At 40.6% G+C, this 22,175-nt stretch overlaps 1 protein-coding gene across 12 annotated transcripts in view; it reads right to left on the minus strand.

The window, feature by feature from the left end:
• Window positions 1-2,358: 2,358 nt before the first annotated feature.
• Window positions 2,359-22,175, minus strand: part of RIN2 (Ras and Rab interactor 2) — a 220,823-nt gene continuing 201,006 nt past the window's right edge. For all 12 annotated transcript variants that reach the window (XM_079123219.1, XM_079123221.1, XM_079123222.1 and 9 more), the window contains 4 exons: window positions 14,642-14,947; window positions 12,536-12,667; window positions 7,488-7,651; window positions 2,359-4,302 (listed from right to left, as the gene is read on the minus strand). In XM_079123219.1, the coding sequence (XP_078979345.1) occupies window positions 3,979-4,302; window positions 7,488-7,651; window positions 12,536-12,667; window positions 14,642-14,947 (926 nt within the window). In that variant the 3' untranslated portion in view covers window positions 2,359-3,978. The remainder of the gene's footprint in view (window positions 4,303-7,487; window positions 7,652-12,535; window positions 12,668-14,641; window positions 14,948-22,175) is intronic.

Consider the following 22,175-nt stretch of genomic DNA (forward strand, 5'->3'; position numbering starts at 1 on the left):
TTTAAAATGGTGCTACTCAAGATGAGAACCTGTCTCAATAGGCACATTGGACACAAAGAGTTTGTGACAGAGTGTATGGATAATGCATGCCTAGGGCCTGGTTCATAATCAAGTCTCTGACAAGCTAAAGGATCTAGTTGTAAAAAGATGGGGCAAGTCAGAGCCTGTGTCCCAGCAAGGAGTCTTGGAATGCATTTTAAAACCTGCTATGGGAGGGAAACCCCACCCTGGAGAGTCACCGTGGGGGTAGGCATGACAAATTAGAGTTCAAGAAGTGGAAGAAGGAAGCCCCAACTGAAACATGCCTTCCGTTGTGTGTAGTGATATGTCCCCAGGAACTTGAAGGCTGTTAGAGAGGGGTAGTCCATTCTGAATTCCAACCCTGAGAGGCAGATTCCCAACTCATTCAAGGGCAGTGGAAAACATCCTGGCCACACCTGTTCTAATATGTCCAAGTAAAAGTAATACCCAGACTCCCTTATGATATAATGATATAATTCTAAGAGTCTCAGACCCCTTTTGAACAGAAGTTTATTAGAATCAAGAAGCTGCTTCAATCCCTCCAGGTACCTCACTCCAACTAGAGTTCCATCATGGAGATTTCTGAGAGTAGATCTTGGTTATCTCTTTGTTAAAGGGTGTTGGCCCCGAACTTTCTGAATATATATATTTTAAACTTCCATGCCTCTTTTCCTAGCAAAGTCAATATTCACTTGGGAAAAAATTTGTGCCAGCTGCCACCATCCTTTGATGTCAAAAAATAGATCTTTTTTTTTTTTCCTGAGACAAATGCCAACACTTTTTCTTCTCCCTCTCCTTTCTTCATCATCTGCTTAGGATTCTGCAGTGTTATAGGATTTCTTTTTTCATATTTCCGACCTGATTAGGAGTCACTAAACGGCAAAGTCACTTTGGCCTCAGATTCACCCATATGAAAACAGTCCGAAAAATTATGACACTCAAGATTTTAATGTCAGATACCGCCAGATGATTAAAATACCATGTTCCCTGAACACTGTGCGCTTCAGTCTTTCCTGTGCCATGTCTCTCACACTTTTGGGGGAGTAATCAGACATGCCATTAAAAATCGGAAGGCTCACCTATTTTACGTCTGTTACAGAAGATGAAGGTCAGGGCTGCTGTGGAGGTGAAACCAGATTTGTGAATGAAAGCATCAGGCCGGGTTTCCTGTCCTTTGTGTTTTCTTACAGATCTAAAGTTGTAACTTCCACATGATACAAACAACTTCAGAGTTTCTATTTCTATTCTGTGTCCCCAAGAGGGGGGGCGTATTTGACAGTGCATCCAAGATCAAAAACCAAATCCCTTCCTCTAGCCGGCATTCAACTTTTAAAATGTATTTTTAGATTTGGAAATGCATTCCCCACTCCCTCCACCCAGCATGTATATTTTTACTCTCTCCTCTTATTCTTTCGAACTTTCAGAGTCTGTTTCCTGGCAATTTGAGAAGTGAGAAATGCCTGCGTGGGGGAAAAAATGAAGACACATGTTATGTTGAAATTTTGATAGGGAAGCATTGCCCAGTGACAAAACCAGGGACGATCTCGTGATGTTTCCTTTTGCTCACAGTTACTTTTCCTATTCTGATCTCGTTTTCTCTCTGGGGGCTGCTCAAACTGCCCCAAATCCAGATGTCATGACCCATTTTTGATCAGCAGCCTACCGATTTCTAAGTGCCAAGACAGCGTGATGGTCTTCACTTGGAGAGAAGGAAGGACAACTGGATGTACGGATTGAGGGGTCCTGTTTTAATTCATTGTATCAAAAGCAGGTGTCCATTCAGCCCTAGTGCTGATCTAAGTAGCTATCCTACAGATGGTTTACAAAACCTTTAAACCATGTTTTCCTTCCTTCAGTCAGCGAGGATTATTGAGCCCTGACTATCTGCCAGGCATGGTTCCAAACTTGGGGAAGAGTGCAGAAAGGAAACCAAGCCTGCGCCCTTGTTGATTTTGCAACCAACTGAACTCAGCCAAGACATTACAAAGGTGGCCTAAGGACAGAGTGAGCTGTCCCCAGGGCCCTAGCTCACTCCACATTCAGATTAACTGTGCGTTGTTCTGGATCCAACTAAGCCAAATACTGTGGAAACCCGTTCATGGTGGAGGATGATTTTTTTTTTTTTTTTCTGCTTCTTAATTTTTTTTGCCCCACATTCACAACTTTCTGAAAAATGTGAGCCTTTCTGTTTATTCTCCATAGAATATCTAACCACAAATGCTGGCTGGGATTTCAGATTTACGTGTCATTGTGTGGTGTCGGATTATACTCTGACTCTCAAAGGAAAAAAATAAAAAGACAATTGAAGAATACAGCAAAAATTATTTTCACACAGGATTATGGTACAGTATTATAATGTATTATGTGCAAAATTCCATTTAAAAAATCATTTACAAAAGAAAAGTACAGGTATGCACTGAGTCTTCTAGTTTAAGAAAAGCCAAGGCTGAAAAACGTACAAGATACAAGGCCCACCCTATCAGATGACCATGCACCTTTACACAGTACAATAACATGTTTTTGTAACTATCTGTTACATTGATACAACCCTCCTAGTTTGTGCACCCCAAATTGGTTTTACAAAACATACATCTAACTTCACTGTACATTTATTTATTTATTTGGTGGTGCTGGGGACAAAACCCAGGGCCTTGCATGTGCTAGGCAAGTGCTTCACCACTGAGTTGCATCCCCACCCACTGTACATTCTACAATGCAGTTGGTTTTTTTTTTTTTTTTTTTTGGTGCATTTTCAAATTATTTTCCCAACAGCATCTTATTTAACTCAACAAAAGCCACATTATACATTACTTGGTTTCTGTCCCAAATAATTGGATGCTGTTAGTTTTGATTTATGTGGAAATGTGGAGGGAGGGAATGCTAACCTCGATTTTTTTTTCTTGTGGGATTTTCACAATTGTTTTCAAAAGCAGATAGCATATGGAATAGATTTTTGCCAAATCTCATTGCATATTTACAGTATCTTAAGCAGAGGTGGTTCCTTCTGACTCTTTTCCTACATCCTGCAGAGCCTGAACCAGCAGACTACACTCCTCAGTCCTTTGTTAGAGTCTGTATTTCTCTCTCTACCTTTCTCTACATTCACTTCTCTCCTCAGCATCACCTGTTTAAACAAACGAACAAACGAACAGCACAATACCACTAAATGTGAACAAGATAACAGTACATCAAATTTCCAAAGGCATTCTGTGGCCAGTGTCAGGAATACATTGCTTTAAGAAATCCAGCAGTCTCTCCCCACAAAGTTGCCAAAACATCCAGTTACAGAAGAGAGACTTTTAAAATGCAAATACTCTCAAATCCAGCAAGAGATTTATTTTCCAATATTCAATGTTAAAATCACATGCATAATTATACAATATTTTAAAGTTACAAAAATATTTTAAAAACCAATCCTGACAGTTTACCTGCAACTGCTATAAAAATTTCTATGAAATATATAAAAACACAAAGGCTCTTTGTAAAATTTTTTAAAGAAAGAAAGAAAAAAAAAGGAGTAAAAAGGAATAAAGGATGGAGTCATCCACAGAACTGAGAAGTACCTGACGCACTGCATCGGACAGTCTTGTCAAACACCCGCTGTTGAATTCAAGAGAAGAGCTTGTACCTTGAAAGTTCATTCAGCACATATACACACATGTAAGCCAACCTAGAACCTGGCTAGGGGTAGGTAGCAAACAATTTGAGGACACTTGAACCATGAAATGCCACTCTGCATTGTAGGAGGAGAATCCTCCTGGTTTGCCAACCTCAGCTACCTTTCATAGGCAATGTGGCCAAAGATGCCCCGGGTCAAATTAGCCTGTGGATGGCTTAGTCACTGCACCAAGGGGTCCTCCAGGAGGTGACTGCCTTCCAAGCTCAAGCCCATGGCAACCAGAAGACCAGACTCCCAGGTCCCCTTTGGATGCACCCATAGGAAGTCCCCCATGACTTCTATGAAGGGGTGAAATCTTCTTCACCATTCTGGAAAATGACACCATAAGGATCATTCTTGATGCGCCTGTAGACAAAGTGGAAGATGTGGGGTTGTGGCCGGCTATGCAGCTCCGCCTTGATTTTTTGAGGATAAGTGTCCTCTGCCAGCTGCTGCCACGTTTCATCAACGAAGAGAAAGAGGCTGTACTCCTCAGGGTCCCCCACCTTAAACTTCTCAGCACAGAGCTGGCACACATCCTCAGTGGTGATGTACGGTCTCACGAGGAGGGTCTTCCCTGTGCAGCCACTGTTGACCTCCTGGAATGCAACACGGAGGTAGTTCTGTAGGTGGAGGGAAACGTTGGAGACAGAGTTAGAAGAGAACGCCAGATGGAGCAGTAAGTCATGTCACGGGAGGGAAATGAAAGGTTGAACCTGTGAGCTATTTCAGGGTTCTGGTTCATCACAATGCCTCACGTAAGTTCACAAAGCTCAGACTGCAAGGCCGATCTGAATTTGGACAGTGGGGAAGATGACTATAGCGCTGCCACATTTTAGCTCACTAAAAACAGAAGAAACAGGAAGTCCACTCAGCCCTGGTTTTCATCTTGTCCGTGTCCCTCACAAAGCCTGCTTAAGAAATCCCTGCATAAGAATGTGAACCCCTTCCAAAGCCGGGATCATTCCCAGCTTGAAAAACACACCAGACAGCAGAGGAATTTGAACCAGGAGCCAGCAGGAAGAGATCTTAAAAATCTAGACACAACAGCACATACCGGGCTCTCTTCCTCTCACACTCTTCCATGCAACATAAGCAAGGGCAACAAGATGAGGCTGAACCCCAAGAAACTACCCATGTTTGACTATTCTTTGAGCTCCCTGAATGATATTTCATGTGGTTCAACCTAACACCCAGGTTCCAACTGGTTCTGGGTATAATCTGGAAAAAATCAGAGGGAGGAGAATGTTGATTCTGCCAGAAGACTCTGGAGACAGAGCTGATTAAGTGTAAAGTGGCGCTGCAGGGAAGTAAAAGGAGACATCTGCAGGCGTGGCTTGGTGATGCGTGCCAGGTGTGAACCGTCTTGAAATACAATAAACCTGTGGTCTCACAGCACAAAGCCCAGATGAGGTGTGAAGAATCCTGAACTCATACTAGGCTCTCTAGGATTGTGTGACCCTAGATAACTCTTCGATTTTCATTTCCTTAAGAGTGGGGTTCCCAGATAAAAGTAGAGAGGCACCAAGTTATATTTGAGCTGCATCTAGGAAGCACATGCATTTTCTTCTCAATCTGGCACCCCTGATTAGGAGCAAGGGGTAGGCAAGCTCTCTGACTTGGTTCACACATAGTTGCCATGAAGGCTTGCTGGAGTAACAGCAGAGAAAGCTCTTGGAGAAGAAGCACATGTCAGAGATGTTTCACGTCTGTTTCTGGGGAGTTCATTAGACAGCTGATGACTTCGCAGAGATGAACTAGTGGGACGTGCACAGACTGATACTTTCATACTTGAGTATCTTTCTTTAGAGTATGTCCACATTCCATCAGACCACACCTTTACTCTTCCATCTAGCCCAGCACACCCATCCTGCTAATAACTTGGCTCCAAGACTTCATGTGCATTTATTCAATGATTCCTGAAGAAACCTTAGTGAGGAGATGTCTAACCAGTGAAGAAACTGAACCACAGAGAGGCTAAGTAACTTGCCCAAGGCCACACAGTCAGTAAATGGCAGAGTCAGCATGACACCACTTTTACCATGAGGGTATACTTCCTCTTCCAATGTGAGGAGATGTCCATGTCTGGGACCTTTGCTTTATGAGTTCAAAGTAGAACTATATGTCTGGGTTATTGCTATTACTCTTGAGTTGAGTGCTAACATTTTCCCTCTTAGATTATATTCTGAAAAGGTGTGCATCTGCAAAGTAAGCAAGATCACAGGAATTGGGGGGATGGTGCTGAAGGAAGGAGCTGTGTGGTGTCTGTGGACCCCCATGTTAGAAACTACAGATGGACAGAGATGACAGGAGGAAGGGTCTAGTGGCAGGTGGAAAGAGGGAAGAATATACTTTTCTAATTTCTTCTGATATTCTCAGAAGGTACAGCACCTCAGGAATGCCCTCTTTGTATAACCAACGTAGTAGTAGTCCAGGAATCTGCACTTAGCACATGGATGTTCTTAAGCAAGCCAAGAGGGCAGAGGGAGCAACACACAGTATGTGTTCTTCTTTTTTAGATTATGCATCTGGAAGAAATTTCTGAAAATACTGCAATCTTCAAGACCATGCTGATCTTGCCTTTCAACAATAGCCTGACTTTGAACCAAATGTACCATTAGGTTATTTTCAGAGCATTAAGAAGGGGGAAAAAGACAATGGAAGGTGATTCTGGACATGAAGAGACATCGGTTCTGATTGTCCAGTTCCCTGATGGAAAACTTGCCACATTGCTCATAGAAATGAAGCACAATTAGGTTTTATAATTCTACTCAAAACCTTCAAAATGTTATTCAAAGATGCTTTCAGACTTACTTATTATTTCATAGATGATAAGCAAATCAGACATTGTGTTGGAGAAAGATTTCTGAAGCCTTAATCCACCTCTACTCTCCAAGAAACAAGCTCATTGGGAATCCCACATTCCCAGGCATGAAAACTCCTATCTGGGGACCTAAGCAGGACTTGGTTCAGATGTTCACTCTCCAGTACTGTTACCTGAGCAGGTGCCACAGCTGCTGCTACTGAGATTCAGGATCATCCAGTTAGGTGAGTGAAGGTGAGAATGGGGAAGGAGAGGAAGAAGTCATCACTGAACCCCAGTTCTTCCCAAAGAGAGTCCCATTCAAATTGCAGCTCATAACGCTGCTGTTTCCTGATGAGATACAATATCTGATGCCTGTGCCAAGTGCTTCCTACTACTACGTTGGTTATACAAAGAGGGCATTCCTGAGGTGCTGTACCCTCTGAGAATATCAGAAGAAATTTTTTCCTTTTTTACTTCCTGTCTTCTCAGGTGCTTAGTACCCAGGCAGAACATTTGGGGGGAAGTCCTACTTTAATTTGACTTTGTTGTCGGAAGGGCAGCAAAATCTGGGCCAAACCCACTTATATACACAGGTGGTCCTGGACTTATGACTATTTGACTTAATGATTTTTTCAACTTACAATGGTGCAAAAGTGATTCACATTGGAAATACAACCAATTCTCTACAGCATACTGTTTTTGCTAAGTTAAGATGTTTCAAGAGGTTAGGTATATTCAATGCACTTCCCTTGTACAATATTTTCAATTTACGATGGGTTTATGGGGAACATAATCCTGTCATAAGTCGAGGAGCGTCTGTATATATAAATTTAAAGAAATGGAGAAGTGAAACAACAAGGTCAGTGGTGGCTTAAAATATCTCTTTTCCATCAGATGATTCAACCGAGGAAGGACCTTGGGACCCTGAGCCAGGATGTGCTAAGGGAGCCAGTTCTGTTCCCTAGAGGAGAGAGGAAGCACCTGGGGCACTCAGTTGCATACCTGAAAGTCATCCACAGAAGGGATGGTCCGGTTTGTGGTTCTCCGTTTATGCCACTGCCTCAGGGTGTCCCTGGTCTCTGAGCTGAGCAGTCGAGCTGCTTGTTCTTCTTGGAAATTCTTTATCAGAGAAAGTGCTCCATAGGCACTTGTCAAGTAATAGCCTCCTGGAAAGGGCAGAAAAAGCAAGTTCTCCATGAGCTTCATACTCTGGTGATAACAGCAAAGGTGTACTAACATTAGAGGTCACATTGTATAGAGTTGTCCCTCGGTATCTTTAGGAGATTGGATCCAGACTCCTTCCCTTGAATATCAAAATCCATGGCTCGGATATCAAAATAAACAGCATTGTACATGGAAAGAAAAATAAGTAAAATGGGGTTATATCTGCTATACCCTATGCATACCCTCCTGTATGTATACTTTAAATCATCTCTAATACAATGTAAATGCTAAGTAAAGAATTGTTATACCATACTCTTTAAGAAATAAGGAGGGTTGGGGAGATAGCTCAGTTGGTAGAGTGCTTGCCTTGCAAGCCACTGAAGGCTCTGGGTTCTAATCCCCAGCAACACCGAAAAATAAATAAATAATAAGGATAAAGGAAAAAGTCTGTACATGTATGTACAGATTTTTAAAAATGTTTCCAAGTATTTGCAATCCATGATTGGATGAATTCACGGATGCAGAACTCATGGACATGGAGAGTTGACCTTAATATCCCCATCTCTTCCACATGCATCTCCTGGTGGGACTGCAGAAGAACACATCATTCACTCCTTCATCCATCCATTCACAGGTGCACCTCACAGAGACCAAAGGAGTGACTTGGGCCTGGTCTAGAGTGAGGGGAGCCCTGGCAGGCTGACCACATCTGTTTCCACTGATGGAATTTCCATTCTCATAGGTGAAACAGACAGAACCTCTATATTATTAAAGTGTAATTATGCAAATGGTTTTCCAGAAAAGATCAGGGGTATTGAGGCCTGAGAGGGAGGTGGGGACAAAATCAGGCAGGTGAGGGGATGGGGTCAATTGCTCCAAGGTCAGAATCACCTAGTTTAGTCTGCAAATATCCTAGGCTTTTCTTTTAGGAATTCATGTTTTCTAAATTGTAAGTAAGTTGTACACTTTGAAAGAACTGCAGCACTTACAAGTGTGCTCACAAACCTGTGAGTACTTCAAAATAATTTCTTCCTCCGGATTATCTTTCTCATCCTTACTCACAGACTAATGTATTGTACATGGGAGCTAGAGAGAAACGAGGAAAAAAATAAAAGGAGTTGGGATCTCGAGAAAATAGAAGGGAGATTATTAGAGAGTAGAGGAGGGGACGAGGGGGAGGGAGAAAGGGAAATGAAATTGACCAAATTATGTTATATGTACATAAGAATATGTCACAATGAATCCCACTATTATATATAATTATAATGCACCAAAAATTAATTTTAAAAGATTAATGTAATATAACATCTAAGAAAATGATTTACAAAGGCAAGCAAATGACATTCTTTTAATGGTATGTTTAGGGATAATCTCTCGTGTTTCTGAGAATTGCTAACAGACTTACAGCATGGTGAGATGAATATGTATTTATTCATGTTTTTAAAATTTTTTTTCCAAAATTTTTATAGTGCATTATAATTATACATAATGGTGGGATTCATTAGGCCATAGTCAATTGGTAAATGTACAAAACATAATTTGACATAGTTTTGTTCTAAAATATAATGAAATGACCTTAGAGGAATTTGTAAACTCTGTGCTAGAGAGCCACTAGGGGGCACATTGAAGGTTTATTAAAAATGTCCTAGTTAGGCACAGTGCATTTTTAGAGACATTCTCTGTCAAAATATCCATTGACTCTCTACCATGAGCCTAAGTTAGTCACAAAGCAGGGGGTGTATTCATAAGAAATAGAATTTGAGTTTCTGCTCTCCAAAAATCTATAAATTTATTGAAGAACATGGACAACATACTATAATTATTCATGCAGAGACCAGAGGTTCATTGTGGTTAGGTGAGGTTTTTTTTTTCCCCCAGAAGTGTCAATTTCATGACCAAAGTATTTAACTACTCAGGCAAAACACTTCAGAACACTGATGGATTTGCAAGATGGAAACAGCTCTATGCCTTGGTTCACAGGCAGTGTGCCCTGTGAACTTGCATCAGACATGAACTTGAGAAAGAAAAATGTATTTGCTGTTTTCAGGTCATTGATGGGAATTTGTTTTTTGGTTTTTTGTTTGTTTGTTTGTTTGTTTTTTCTTTTTTTACTGCAACATAATCTAGCCCTCTGTGAGCCATACACTTTCTGTTCATGATTATCACATGGTCAAGTTCTTTTGGCAGGTGACAGAGAGGTGCTACAGATTGGAGTGAGTGCATGTGAGGTGGCTGCTCTACCACTGAGTTACATCCAGAGCCCAAGTCAAGCTTTTTGTGTTTTCCTGACTTTATCACCCATGGAGTAAGTTCTCTATGGGAGCCCCCACAATGCTGAATCCAGAGTTTTGATTGCTCATCTTTACTAAATATTTGCTCCAGAACAAATTAGAATGGGATCGAATGAGAAACTTGCAGTATGAAATGTAAATGTTACACAGAAGATTTTGGGAGAAATCTATATGGACTTAAGTAATCAAAACAGGCTGTGTGGAGGTGCCAGTATTTGAGCTATGACTTGGAGGGCTGCTATAATCCTGTGGGGGTGGAGGAGGGTTTCTTTGGATTTCAGATTTTAGACTTCATTGCTCTGATGTCTTCTGGCCACTGAGGAGAAACTGAACATGCTAGAAGCACAAAATTGACCACACTTTCAAACATGTGGATGCAATTAGAGGAAGGTTTTAAATTTCAGCAAAACTATAACCCAACCATAAGAACTGTGCACTTCTAAGGGATTCTATGACGCCTGTCCTGTAAATAAGAGTACCTGCTTAAACAGCAGAAAAGACATGTGGCTATTGCCACACAAACCAAAGAGGACTTTGGCAGGCCAAGGAAGCAACAGATCTGTAACATGCTGCCGTAGTTCCTCCAAGTCTGCAGAGCTGCAGTTAGAAGCTGTGCAATCCTGATCTGAAACCATAGTTATCCTGCCTGGCCTGCCTGGGCACTCCAAGGAGGAAAACCAAGAAGGCGCAGACGAAGAGAAGTGGAACAACAGGCTCTCGTTTCTGCACACACTCACAGGCCCCTTTGTGTGTTTGGTAGTGTCCTTGTCTTTTCCACATGTGGGATCCCTGGAGGTGAAGACAGTCACCTGACCATCTGTCAGCAACATTGCTTTGGGGCAATGCCAGGAGGGAGAGGAGGTAGAAAATGGTTGTCCTTATCCTTGGGCCACAAGGTGTAAGCCTTTTGTTTGTCTTAAGGATACATGATCAGCAACAGAATGGTGATTGTCTGAGACTGGCATATCCCTTCCCCCAAACCCCAAGAGATCTTCATACTTATTACTAGAATGAACCATGATTGAAGTTAAAAAAAAAATCCCCAAACCCCAAGTGGCAATAATAATATGGTAGAAAAAAAGAAAAGTATGGCATTGAGACTAACATATGCTTCTCTTGGTGGCTGGACAAAACCTCATGTATTCCCTCTCCTGTCCAGTCTGAGTGAAGGAAAGATGTAGGGAGGATGTTAGTGGCTTCATAATGGAGTGTCTGAGTTCATGGTTGAGAATATTAATAAGGGGACATAAATGAGAGAGAGGGTAAAAGGGTGACAGAGACCACTGATGTCTGTCTGGGGGGGGGGGGACATAGGATAAAAGACCCTCATCACTCATCCTGAGTCAGCACTAGGGCAGGTGGGATGGGTGTGACTTGGGATCCAGGGAGGGAAGTCCCTCTGATAGGAAAAACTGAGGTCTGGGGAATTCCGATTAGAAGACTGAGGACATTAAAGGACATTCTGCAGTTAACACAATGAATTTAACAACTGGGCTGTGGTAGTACACCCCCCACCCCGGTCCTCCCCCACAGTAAAAATGCTGGGGTGACACATGCCCTTGGGAAGTCCCTCAGCAGGTAGACCTTTGTACTCCAGCCCAGACTGAAACTCAGTGGAGAAAAGAAAACAGAATCTCGCCCTCAGGGTCTGTCTGGACTCTCCAATGGATTTATAAAATGGATTAACAGGATTCATAGTGCACAGGTCTTGATTTGTTCTCCTTCAGAAAGACAAGCTCACGCAGAGTCCCAGAGATTGTTGCTTCTCAAGGCCGTGAGCCACAGTGCCAAGCAGCCAAATTACATCCATGATAAAACACCTACCTGATGTGTGAGGAGAAGGAATTTCTTCTGCTAAGACATGTTGGGGCCAGGCAGATACAAAAAGGAACTTGAACTACCGACGAAAGTTCAAAGCTAATCACCCAGATCTTACTCCACTGTATTTTTTATTTTAACAATGAACTTACATCATTTTTAAATTGAAAAGAAAATTAATGATGTTTTTAATAAAAAAACAAAATGAAAAAAGATGAAAACAAAAAAAGGTCTTCATTCATTTCACCAATTCAATAGCAGGTCATTTTTTTTCTGGCAATGCAATTATTTTTTAATAAAAAGTTTATGACTTCCTCTTGGAATTGAAGAAACCATTTCTTTAAAAAATTACATTTATTCTACTAAATGATATTTTTTATTGTCACTAACCAATCTCAATGAAGCATTAATTATGGCAGGGTTGCATTTTTTTCTGACTCCAAAATTTTTTGTGTTGAATATTTATTACTTTTACAATTAGAAAAAAAGTCTATCTATACTTCTAAATAAGTTAAGAATTAAAATTGCAGTTAATCCTTAAGATGTCTAAAAAGTACCTTAGTGACAAGTTAATGGGTGCAGGGTTTTATTTTAGGGTGAGAAGGGTATTTTGGATCTAGAAAGAGGTGGTGGTTGCCCAACCTTGGGTGTGTCTGAATGCCACTGGATTGGTCACTTTAAAATAATTAATTTTACACTCCATGAATTTTGTCTCAATTTTTAAAATGAAACAAAACAAAACACCCAGTTCCTCCAACTTTTTCAAAAGCATGTTACCTTCTCCGTGTAACAGTGATGGGTCTAGGAGCTCCATCATGTACTCGATTTCAGTGTCCAATTCAAGCATGTCACACTGAGCTATGACATAGGTCAGAACTGGCAAGAAGTCGTCAGCGCCATACATCCTCCCTGGGATTAAGAAGAGAGAGAGGGGAACAACTTTATTTCAAATCCCACTTGCTGCTTTTATTAGACAGTAAGGAATCATACTGAGGAAATGAGCTATTTATAAACAAAGGTGGGTGTTTCTGGAATCCTGTGTGGTCCATGACCCTCCCAGCTGCTGATATGAGAGACCAGCCCTTACTCATACTCTCAGGATGAGTGTCTATGAGGCATGAATGTACTTTAGATTTCCTCCTGACCTCTATGCACAAAATTATGCACTACAACAGAGCAATATTTTTGAAAATTTTACCTTTTAGCCAGTAATATTATGAAACATTTATAAATATGAATTTCTGCGAATTCTTTGTCTTATTTCCTATTTTCTTTCTGTGCACCTTAATCATAAACATAATGACAAGACCAAACTCAAATCAGGAATAAATTTTGCTTTGTACTCAGCATGAGTACACAGTTAATTTGTTTAAATGTGCTAATTCATTATATGCTGAATATACACATTGATTAGCAGCAATATATGAGAAAAAAATTCCAGTCATTATTTCTAGTTTTCTTTATAATGAGGGTTCTCAACTGGGGGTGATTTTGCTCCCCCAGATGATGATATGGTTTGGAGACATTTTCATTGTTACAATTAGAAGATAAGGATGCAAATAGCATCCAGGATGCTACTAAACTTCCTACAGGAAGTAGACAAGGCCCCACAACAAAAAATTACTCAGTCTAAAATGTCATTCATGAGTAGGTTGAGAAACTATGCTTCAGAAGAACATAAACCTGTGCAGGTATTATTTGGAGAACTTTGAGAAATGATCTCAGGAATTATAGGAAATTTATTTCCTGTGTGTGAAATACACTTACAAATTTCAGGGGTCATTTTCACAGATATCATTACCAGCCCAAGAGATCAGATTTTAATGATTCTTAATTCAACAATTTGCAATGTGCATGTATATTCATATCTACTTAAGCAGAGGTTAATAGAGCCTGTGTTTCTCTCTGTTGCTTCTCTGCTAAGCAATTTCAATCAGAAAAAAGTTGGTAATTGTTGGGCATGGTGGTGCATGCCTGCAATCCCAACAACTTGGGAGGCTGAGGCAGGGGAATTGCAGGTTCCAGACCAGCCTCAGCAATTTAGCGAGATGTGGAAGAGCACCCCTAGGTTCAATCCTCAGTACTGCAAAAAATAGAAAAATAAAATAAAATAAAAATGTTGGTAATAATCCACAGATTTACAAGCTCACTGAAGACCTTGAAAAATGCAGAGCTCAATCCCTACCCAGAAATCTTTGCTTCTCCTGCTTCTGTGGGAAATAGCAAGGGGAAATCCAAGGGCTTACTTTCCTACTTAGTAAGTCTTTGGCGAATTCCAATTACATTGTTTCAGTTTGTATCAAAGATGGGGAGCCAATAGATGGCTCTAAATAAATCTCATTGTTACTGAAAGCTCCCAGTTTCTGACTCAAGCTGTAGATCTTTGACATGATCTCATATTGGCTGAAATGTATTGACGATTATCCCCAACATTGCCACTGCATGTGGTTCAATGCAGGAGTTGTCTCAGCTAATTTCCACCTTATGAAAGAAAGGGTCATATCCAACTCCAGATGCGGAAACTGCAATGCAGAAGGTTGATTAAGATGGACAAGTTCACTAAGTTAATGAACTCATTCCCAGAGGAAGGATCTGGAACTCAGATCCCAGAGGCTGAATTCATTACCACCACCCTGAACTAAGTCTTTAATTAAATCAGCATTGCACAAAAATTTCGTTACCCTTATCCACTTACATTTATTGGTGCTATTTATAATAATCTATTAGTTGGCATGTGACTCATTTGATAGATACCAGAGTAACTTTATTTTTGTGAATTGCTTGATGAAATCAAGAGACTGAAAGGAGGAGACATGGGGAATCAGAAATCCTGACATGAGTCTGGCAGGAAGTGACCAAATCCCTGGACTTCAGCATCCTCACCTGAGTTGTTCTCCATGACAGTGTATATGAGCTTGCAGACTCTCAACAGCAGCATGACTTTCTTTTCTGGTGAATACATCTTCTGCATGGTCATGAATTTGACTTTGATTTTCTCCACATCCACCAAATCAGGAGTTGGTGCGAAGACTCCCAGCTCCTGGGGATTCCTCTGTCGCACAAGTTGTAGGTTCTCCTTGAGTTGTTTCCAGGAGCCATCGGCCATGTGGAATTCCTTCAGCATGGCCTCCACATGACCCTTCAGGGGTTTTAAGATGCACTTGTGCATGGCTTTTTCCAACACCACATCTGCCAAAGAAAGTGCAGCCACTGTGACCAGAGTCTAAAGAAAGAAGAAATGCAACTTCTGCTTTCAGGGAATGCACATCTGCAATTCCACACATTGGTTAGAGGGTGGACAAGTTATAACTTAGAATCCAACAGATGGCACATAGCAACAGCAGACTCACCATGACAACCTTTTTTTTTTTCTCTATGAGCCAGGAAGAGTGAGTTTTCTCTAACATGTCTTGCATAAAATCAATACAACTAAATATATTTGAATTACTTTCACAGCCCCATCCAAAGTACAAGCAAATACTTTAGGAGACATTCTTTGACCTAGCCCTTTCCTGTTGACAGAAAAATAAATACATTATTTTAAAGGAAGAATTTTATTTTCATTATTTGCATGGGTTCAAGATCCCTAAAAAAATATTTTCTGAAGAAATAAAGTCAACTACATATGACATCTTAGATTGAATTCTGGAGAAAAAAAAAACATATTTGTTATAAATCCTATCAGTGGGGCATTAGATGAGCTCTGAACGAAGTCTGAGATTAGGTAAAAGTGTTAACATAGCTTTAATATGAATTTGGGGATTGATAATTACACTGAAATTATGGAACAGATGGCCTTGGTTTTAGGAATATATAATGAAGTATCTGAAATCTGAAACTTACTCTGTAATGCTCAGAAAAAAGGAGAGAGAGAGAGAGAGAGAGAGAGAGAGAGAGAGAGAGAGAGAGAAGAAACAGACAAAGGAGGAGGATGAAGCAAGTACAAAGTGCAGAAGTGGGGAATCTGGGTGAAGGCGAGACATTTCTCTGTATTATTTGTGCAACTTTCCTGTAAGTCTGAAATGATTTCAAAATTAAGAGTAGAAAAATTTAAAGCATGTTTCTATTCAAAGTTAGGAAACCTGTTTAGGTGTGGGTGGCATTATTTTTCCCCTTATTCTGTGGATAGTTACCCAATAGACTAGCTTCCTTGGCAGATTCAAAGACTGCCAGTACCATAAATCTGGAGATCTAGGCTGAAAGTGATTTATACAATGAGAAGCTCCCTGCTTTTCCAACCCTAGCCTTTTAATTTCAGGTTTGCCCATCACATCAAGGCCACCTGAGCTCTACTGCAAAGTGTACTCCTGAAATATGACATTTGAATGTGATTCTGTTTTAGAAGTCAATGAATACACTTACTTATAAGATTGGAACTAGTTGGCTTATCTCTTGGGCCTTTGGAATTCCTGACACTGAATTAGATCATATTGAATCCAAATTATTATCTATTATTAGAAGTCCAGGAACAAAAAGAAATCTAAGCCAAACATACCAACACTGAAAGCAATTTTCCTATAGCCCAAAGCTAAAACTGAGTGAATGCAGATCCTACAGTGATCAGACTCCCCAGCCCAGGTTTTTCTTTTTTCTTCCACCTCTATATTCACTTTGATTGACAGCGCTCTCTGATTAAATAGTTTTATATAAGTATAAAAATCAAGATCGAAGCAAATGAGGTTATAAAGTAAGAAGAAAAGCAAAACAACATATTCACATTACAATTGGCATTAAAATAGATTACTTGATTTGCATTGGTTGTTTCGTGTTAATAAATTTGCATGACTTTATAACTTTGACTTTAAGTTATCATTACCATACAAAGTTATAGTAATTAATATTGAGTACTCATATGGGTAAGCTCCATCTACATACTTACTTTACTTTATTATCATCTAATCCTTGTGACAACTCCAACACTTTTGCATAACACTAATGCTACACCATACCCATTTTTTAGATGAGGAAACTGAGGTTCACAAATATCTAATGGCTTGCTTGAGACCACCCAACTGCTGTAAAAAAACATTTATACTGCTTTTTGAAGCAAATGATCTTTTAATTCTAAAGTTCAAAGTGCTGTTAAAACATTCACCAGGTTTTTTTTCTCTCATCCAAAGATTCTGAAAGCTATGTTCCTCATTATCAGTGACCCCTCCCTATCTTCATTAGAATAAGGTCACCAAGGGGAGAGGGCAAAAGTCATGCTGATCATTGATTAGGAATATACATGAATGTTCATAGCAGTTTTATTCATAATAGCTTCAAATATCCATACCGGCTGATAGAATGGATACATAGCATATATTCATACAGTGGAATTCAGACAATGGAATATGTTTGTTCTGTGATAAAGAGTGCACTATCGCTCCAGATGCAGCATGATGAAGCTCACGGACACGATGCTGTGTGAAAGAAGCCAGATCTAAGAATACCTTCTACTGCATTTCATTTATCTAAAAATCCAGGCAAAACTGACCTATGAAGTCAGAAGGCGGGGTGACAGCTACCCTTGGGGAGGAACACGAGGTGAGGGCATAAAGATACTTGTTGGAGGGTGATGGGGATGTTCTATTTTTAGATTTGAGTGGTGACTACTCGAGGGTACACATACATGTGTAAAAATCTGTGGAGCTAGGCACTTAAGATTTATGCACTTTAAAGATATGTTAAATCTTCATAAACATGCATACATCACAGAACAACTGCGAACCAACCTGGAATTTTCACCTTGAACTCCAAGAGCACCGTTTAACTTCAGAGTAAGCCTGGTTACCTCTGGGCCCCAATGTTAATAGGAATCATCTCAGAAAGGCTCTGAGCTATTCCTGGGTGATGAACAGAGAGTTCATTACTACCAAGTGGGGTGGGTCCCTTGTACAGCCAGCCCGGCCTTGCTGCTGGGGAGCAATGCTAACCTTTTCTTTGTCTTAAAACCTAAAATGAAAAAATAATTGCTACTGCTGAAATGGAGGAAAAACCTAAATAAATCATCTAGTTTCACTTGCTTCTGGTTATCTGCTTTTTTCACTGATTTTAGAAGCTACTTGACTAGGTAATAATGGAACAGACTCCTACTAACTTTACTATAGAAAACATGACTGATGTATGATTACTATGGTAACAATTAAGCTATTTTTCAGGATCTTAGAAGTAGTCTTGTCTAGCTCAAACTGGTTGAAACTAATGGCCCTTCACTTGTCCAGGGGTCCCATGGGTTGAAATCTGAGGGTCAAAAACTCCACTGCCAGATGCACCACAGATGCCATTTTCTGAACATTCATCCTGTGAAAACTCATAATTTTTGACCACGCATACACAGACCACCGATAACTTTGCTTGTCCACCTCCAATCACCTCTCCCCACAACTTAGACCACCCTGTTTCTTTATCCCATAAGTAGCCCTAAATTCAATCCTCAGGGAGGCAGACTGGAGACTTGGGGCTCCCATCTCCTCACCATTTCGCCACTTTGTTAATAATTTTTTTTTAAGCTGATCTCATTGCTTTAGTGATGAGCATGCTGCATGGTGACCCAAACAAGCTCACGCAGTAACTAGTGCTAGACTTTTCTTAAAGTTTTAAAAGGACCACAATTTAAAAATAATACTGGTCTCTTCACTCTTTTTCAGGGATCTCCTCTTATTAACTATGTCGCCCATAGTTAATAAGTTTATTAAACTTAATGAAGGGTTAGGGGAAGTCAAATGAAAAGAGAGACCTGTGACCCAGTTTGTTCTCTCCAGTAAGAAAACCAAGGTTCTTCTCCTAAAGCAATAGTGAAAAATGATTTGAGGAACACAAGAAGCACAGGACCTTTCAGAATGAGCACTAACTCAAACAAAAATGGAAAGAATATCCTGGTCACATTTCCTGTAAATTACTACTCTCTGTTGTTTCCATTATCTCTAGTTGCTTTAATTCCAACAAACCAAAACAAAATCTTTTAAACTAGGAACAATGACACTATTCTAGGCACTTTAAATACACTGACTCTTCCCATCCTCAAATAAACCCATGTGGGGAGAACTTTTATTTCTTCAGGTTACCGATGAGGAAACTGAAACCCTAAGAGATGGATGTCAGGCAGTTAAAAGAGAGGGTGCCAGGATTCCTCCCTAAGACATGCACTTCCAAAGTTCTTAAAGTTACCTCAGTTGTACTCAACCATAAGCAGAGACACATAGCAAACACTTGGGAACAACCAAAACTTTTAGGGGAAATGAAAAAGCTGACCATGTTTTCTTGGAGCTAGCCAATGTCTTATAATTTTCTGATGACAAGAAAATACTAGAGAATTGCTTAAACTATAGCATTTAAAATTTTAAAAGCCAAAAATTAGCTCGAACAAACCCAGAAACAAGTTTTCTAAGGGACCAAAACTAGAAACAAATTTTCTGAGCATATTTATATAGATCCTATTGATGGGTCCCAAGGATGATCAGTAAGTGGGAAGTGGTAAACACCGTGGTAGCGGCTGAGGTTCTCCTTATCTTAATGTTACTTACTATAGTAATGGATAGACAAGAACCGATTCATTCCCCTGTTCCAAAAAGGAGACTGCAGATTGTCCTTTTTCCTTCCCTCTGACCTACAGCATAGATTCCAGGGTCAGAGATCAGACGAGGAAGCATCACAAACCCCAATAATGCATTGGTTTTGTCTGGGCACTTCATGCTTACCCACCGCTGCCAGGGGGAAGTGAGAATCTGAAGGGCAAAGGTGAAGTCCAGATTGTCTTCGAAGAGCAGTGAGAGCCACAAGGCCCAGCAGTCAGCCAAGCCCAGCCCTGTCTTACTCAGCGACCTTGACTGAGTCACTTCACCTCTTACTCTTACTCTCTGGATCGCTGTGGCTCATGGAATCTGCCCAAGACAGACTGGCAGTTCCAGCCTAACTAGGTTGATTGTAAAAACAATAAGCAATGATAATTAATATTCTCCAGAGGAGTCTAACAGCACCCAGAGTCTAAACAATATAATACATAATACAACATAATATCCCTTATCTGGAATGCATGGGACTAGAAGTGTCTCAGATTTCGGAGTTTTTCAGATTTTGGAATATCTGAATAAACTTTACCAGTCGAGCATCTCCAATCTGAAAATTCAAATTCTAGAAATTTTGAGTCTATAACACAAAGCAATAAATTTCAGAGCATTTTGGATTTTAGATTTTCATATTAGGGATGCTCAACCTGTATTAAGAATGCACAGGTTTTGGATGGAGATGTCACTCGTGGTACAGCACTTGCCAAGCACGTGTGAGGCCCTGGGATCAATTCCCAGCACCACAGACAAACAAAACCTGCACAGGTTACAATTTAAAGTTATTTGACAAAGAAAAAAACATGAGGTCAGATCACATGGCCTTTTTATTTCTTCTAGTTCTAGTATTCTGATGACTTTTACTTTTTATTTAAGAATTTTTCCCCATATTTTATTGGTGCATTGTAATTATGCAGAATAGTATGATTTGTTGTTTCTTATTATTTTAAGAAGATTAAAGTAGAAATAGAAGTGAATATATGATAACAAGATGAGGGCATTTTCGTGTAGAAGAGTCAAATTTAAATATTTATAATGACTACTATTCATTGAGCATCCATTTGTGTGGTTCCTATTCTAAGAACATGCACGTTACCTTGCTAGTCTTCATTTCAGCCCTACAAAGTAGGAACAATCATCATTCTCATGTTGTAGATGGAACATGAGGCTTGGAAGTCAAGTGACTTTCCCAGGATGGTAGAGATGAGGTGCAAAACCAGGTTGTTCTTATTCCAAGCAAGTCAAAGGATGGCATCATGATTCCCCCCTCTGTGCAAAAAGGGCAAAATGAATTGATGCTTCTTTTTATGAGATAAAGTGTTTCCCTTCGGCTCTTTTATGGGAGTAAGGATCAGAACTGTAGTTGAGTGAGTGCTTAGTATGATCCAAGCACTATTAAACATGTCACAAGTATTCAAATAACCCTTTGACTAAGATGGATACACAATCCCTACTTGTCTTGGTTTGGGTTCTCTCAGAAACTGATCCTGATGCAAGGGTTTTGGTATGAGAGGTAAATTGGGAACTGATCCCAGGAAGTACCAGAGGGGAAGGAGACCAAGCAGTATTGTGTGCTTCTTTATCACCAGGGTAGTTGGAGCTTAGCACTGCTGGGGACTCCAAGACATGGTATTGATTATGCTCTCAGTTGTCCACCTAGAGGACAGTCTGCTCCTAGACAGTAGGGTGGGTGTTCATTTTGCAGTCTTCCCACTGCCTTGGGCAAGGGCTCTGGTGGCATGAGAAGCTTCAGGCAAAATGTCACAGGTACAACCACTGAATATCAGACTGGCAAGCCAGTGTCAGTAGGCAGGACACAACAGTGTCCACAGCATCTTGTCACATGTGAAAAAACTGAAGAAACTGAGGCATGGAGATACTAAGAAACATGGCTAAGTGCACACAGCTCACTAGAGCAGGGACTCCAAACCCAGGAGTCCAGCCTGAATTCTTCCACTGACCCACCACACGCTCCGACTTTTCAGTGAGGAAATCTCTCCATTCCATCTCTGCAGAGCAGGCAGCTGAGAGAAGTGGAAGATGCCATCCTGAAAAGCATCAATCAATACCCAGGCAGCCAGAATAGCACATTGCTAATCTTCTTCTACAAACTCCTCAAACTGGGGATGACTGGGTGTTATGAAAGAACTCAGGTCAGATGCAAAATCCAGTGGTCAGTTTTCTGATTTGTGACTTTGAGAAAAGATGATCTCTCTCAGCCTCAGCTCTCTCATCTGTAAAATGGGGCTGCTCATTCCCAGGGGGATGCTGGGAGGAACTGGGCGAGGTCTCACTCCATGAGCACCTGGTATGGACCACACCTACTGAACTGCAGGCTAAACTCACTGGCTACCTCCTTGGAACAAAGGGTGGATGCCTTTGAAAAGAAAAAAACAGGTTTAATGATTCAGGTTGATCCCTCCACCCGCTCCCAAGTAGTATTTGTGGTTTGGTTAGATTTGAAATAGGAACTGAAAGTACTTTGATAAATTAATTAAGAGCTCTCTGGTTTTCTGATCACCTTTCTCTCTCTCTCCCAGGCACTCATATCTTTGTTATTCTCCTCAGCTCCGCCCATTTATAGGTGCAGAGAATGAGGATCTGAGGCTGGCCGGCTGACTTTTCCTTGCCTTGATACCCCTAGTTTTTTTCTTTATTGTTGTTTTTTAATCTTGGCCTTATTTTATCCCTGTCTAACAGCCTGGATTAGCTGAACATCTTGGGCAGTTGAGCATCCTTCGGGGAAGTGGGAATTGAGCACCAGGAAGAGCCCCATTCCAAATTCATGAGAAAACAGGGCACAGGGTAAGGGCTGGCAGAACACTCAGCCTCTTGTTGTGTGTGGGATGAAGGGTGGATTCAGTTCATCA

Source organism: Sciurus vulgaris (assembly GCF_902686455.1).
Source record: "Sciurus vulgaris genome assembly, chromosome: 2".
NCBI lineage: Eukaryota > Metazoa > Chordata > Mammalia > Rodentia > Sciuridae > Sciurus > Sciurus vulgaris.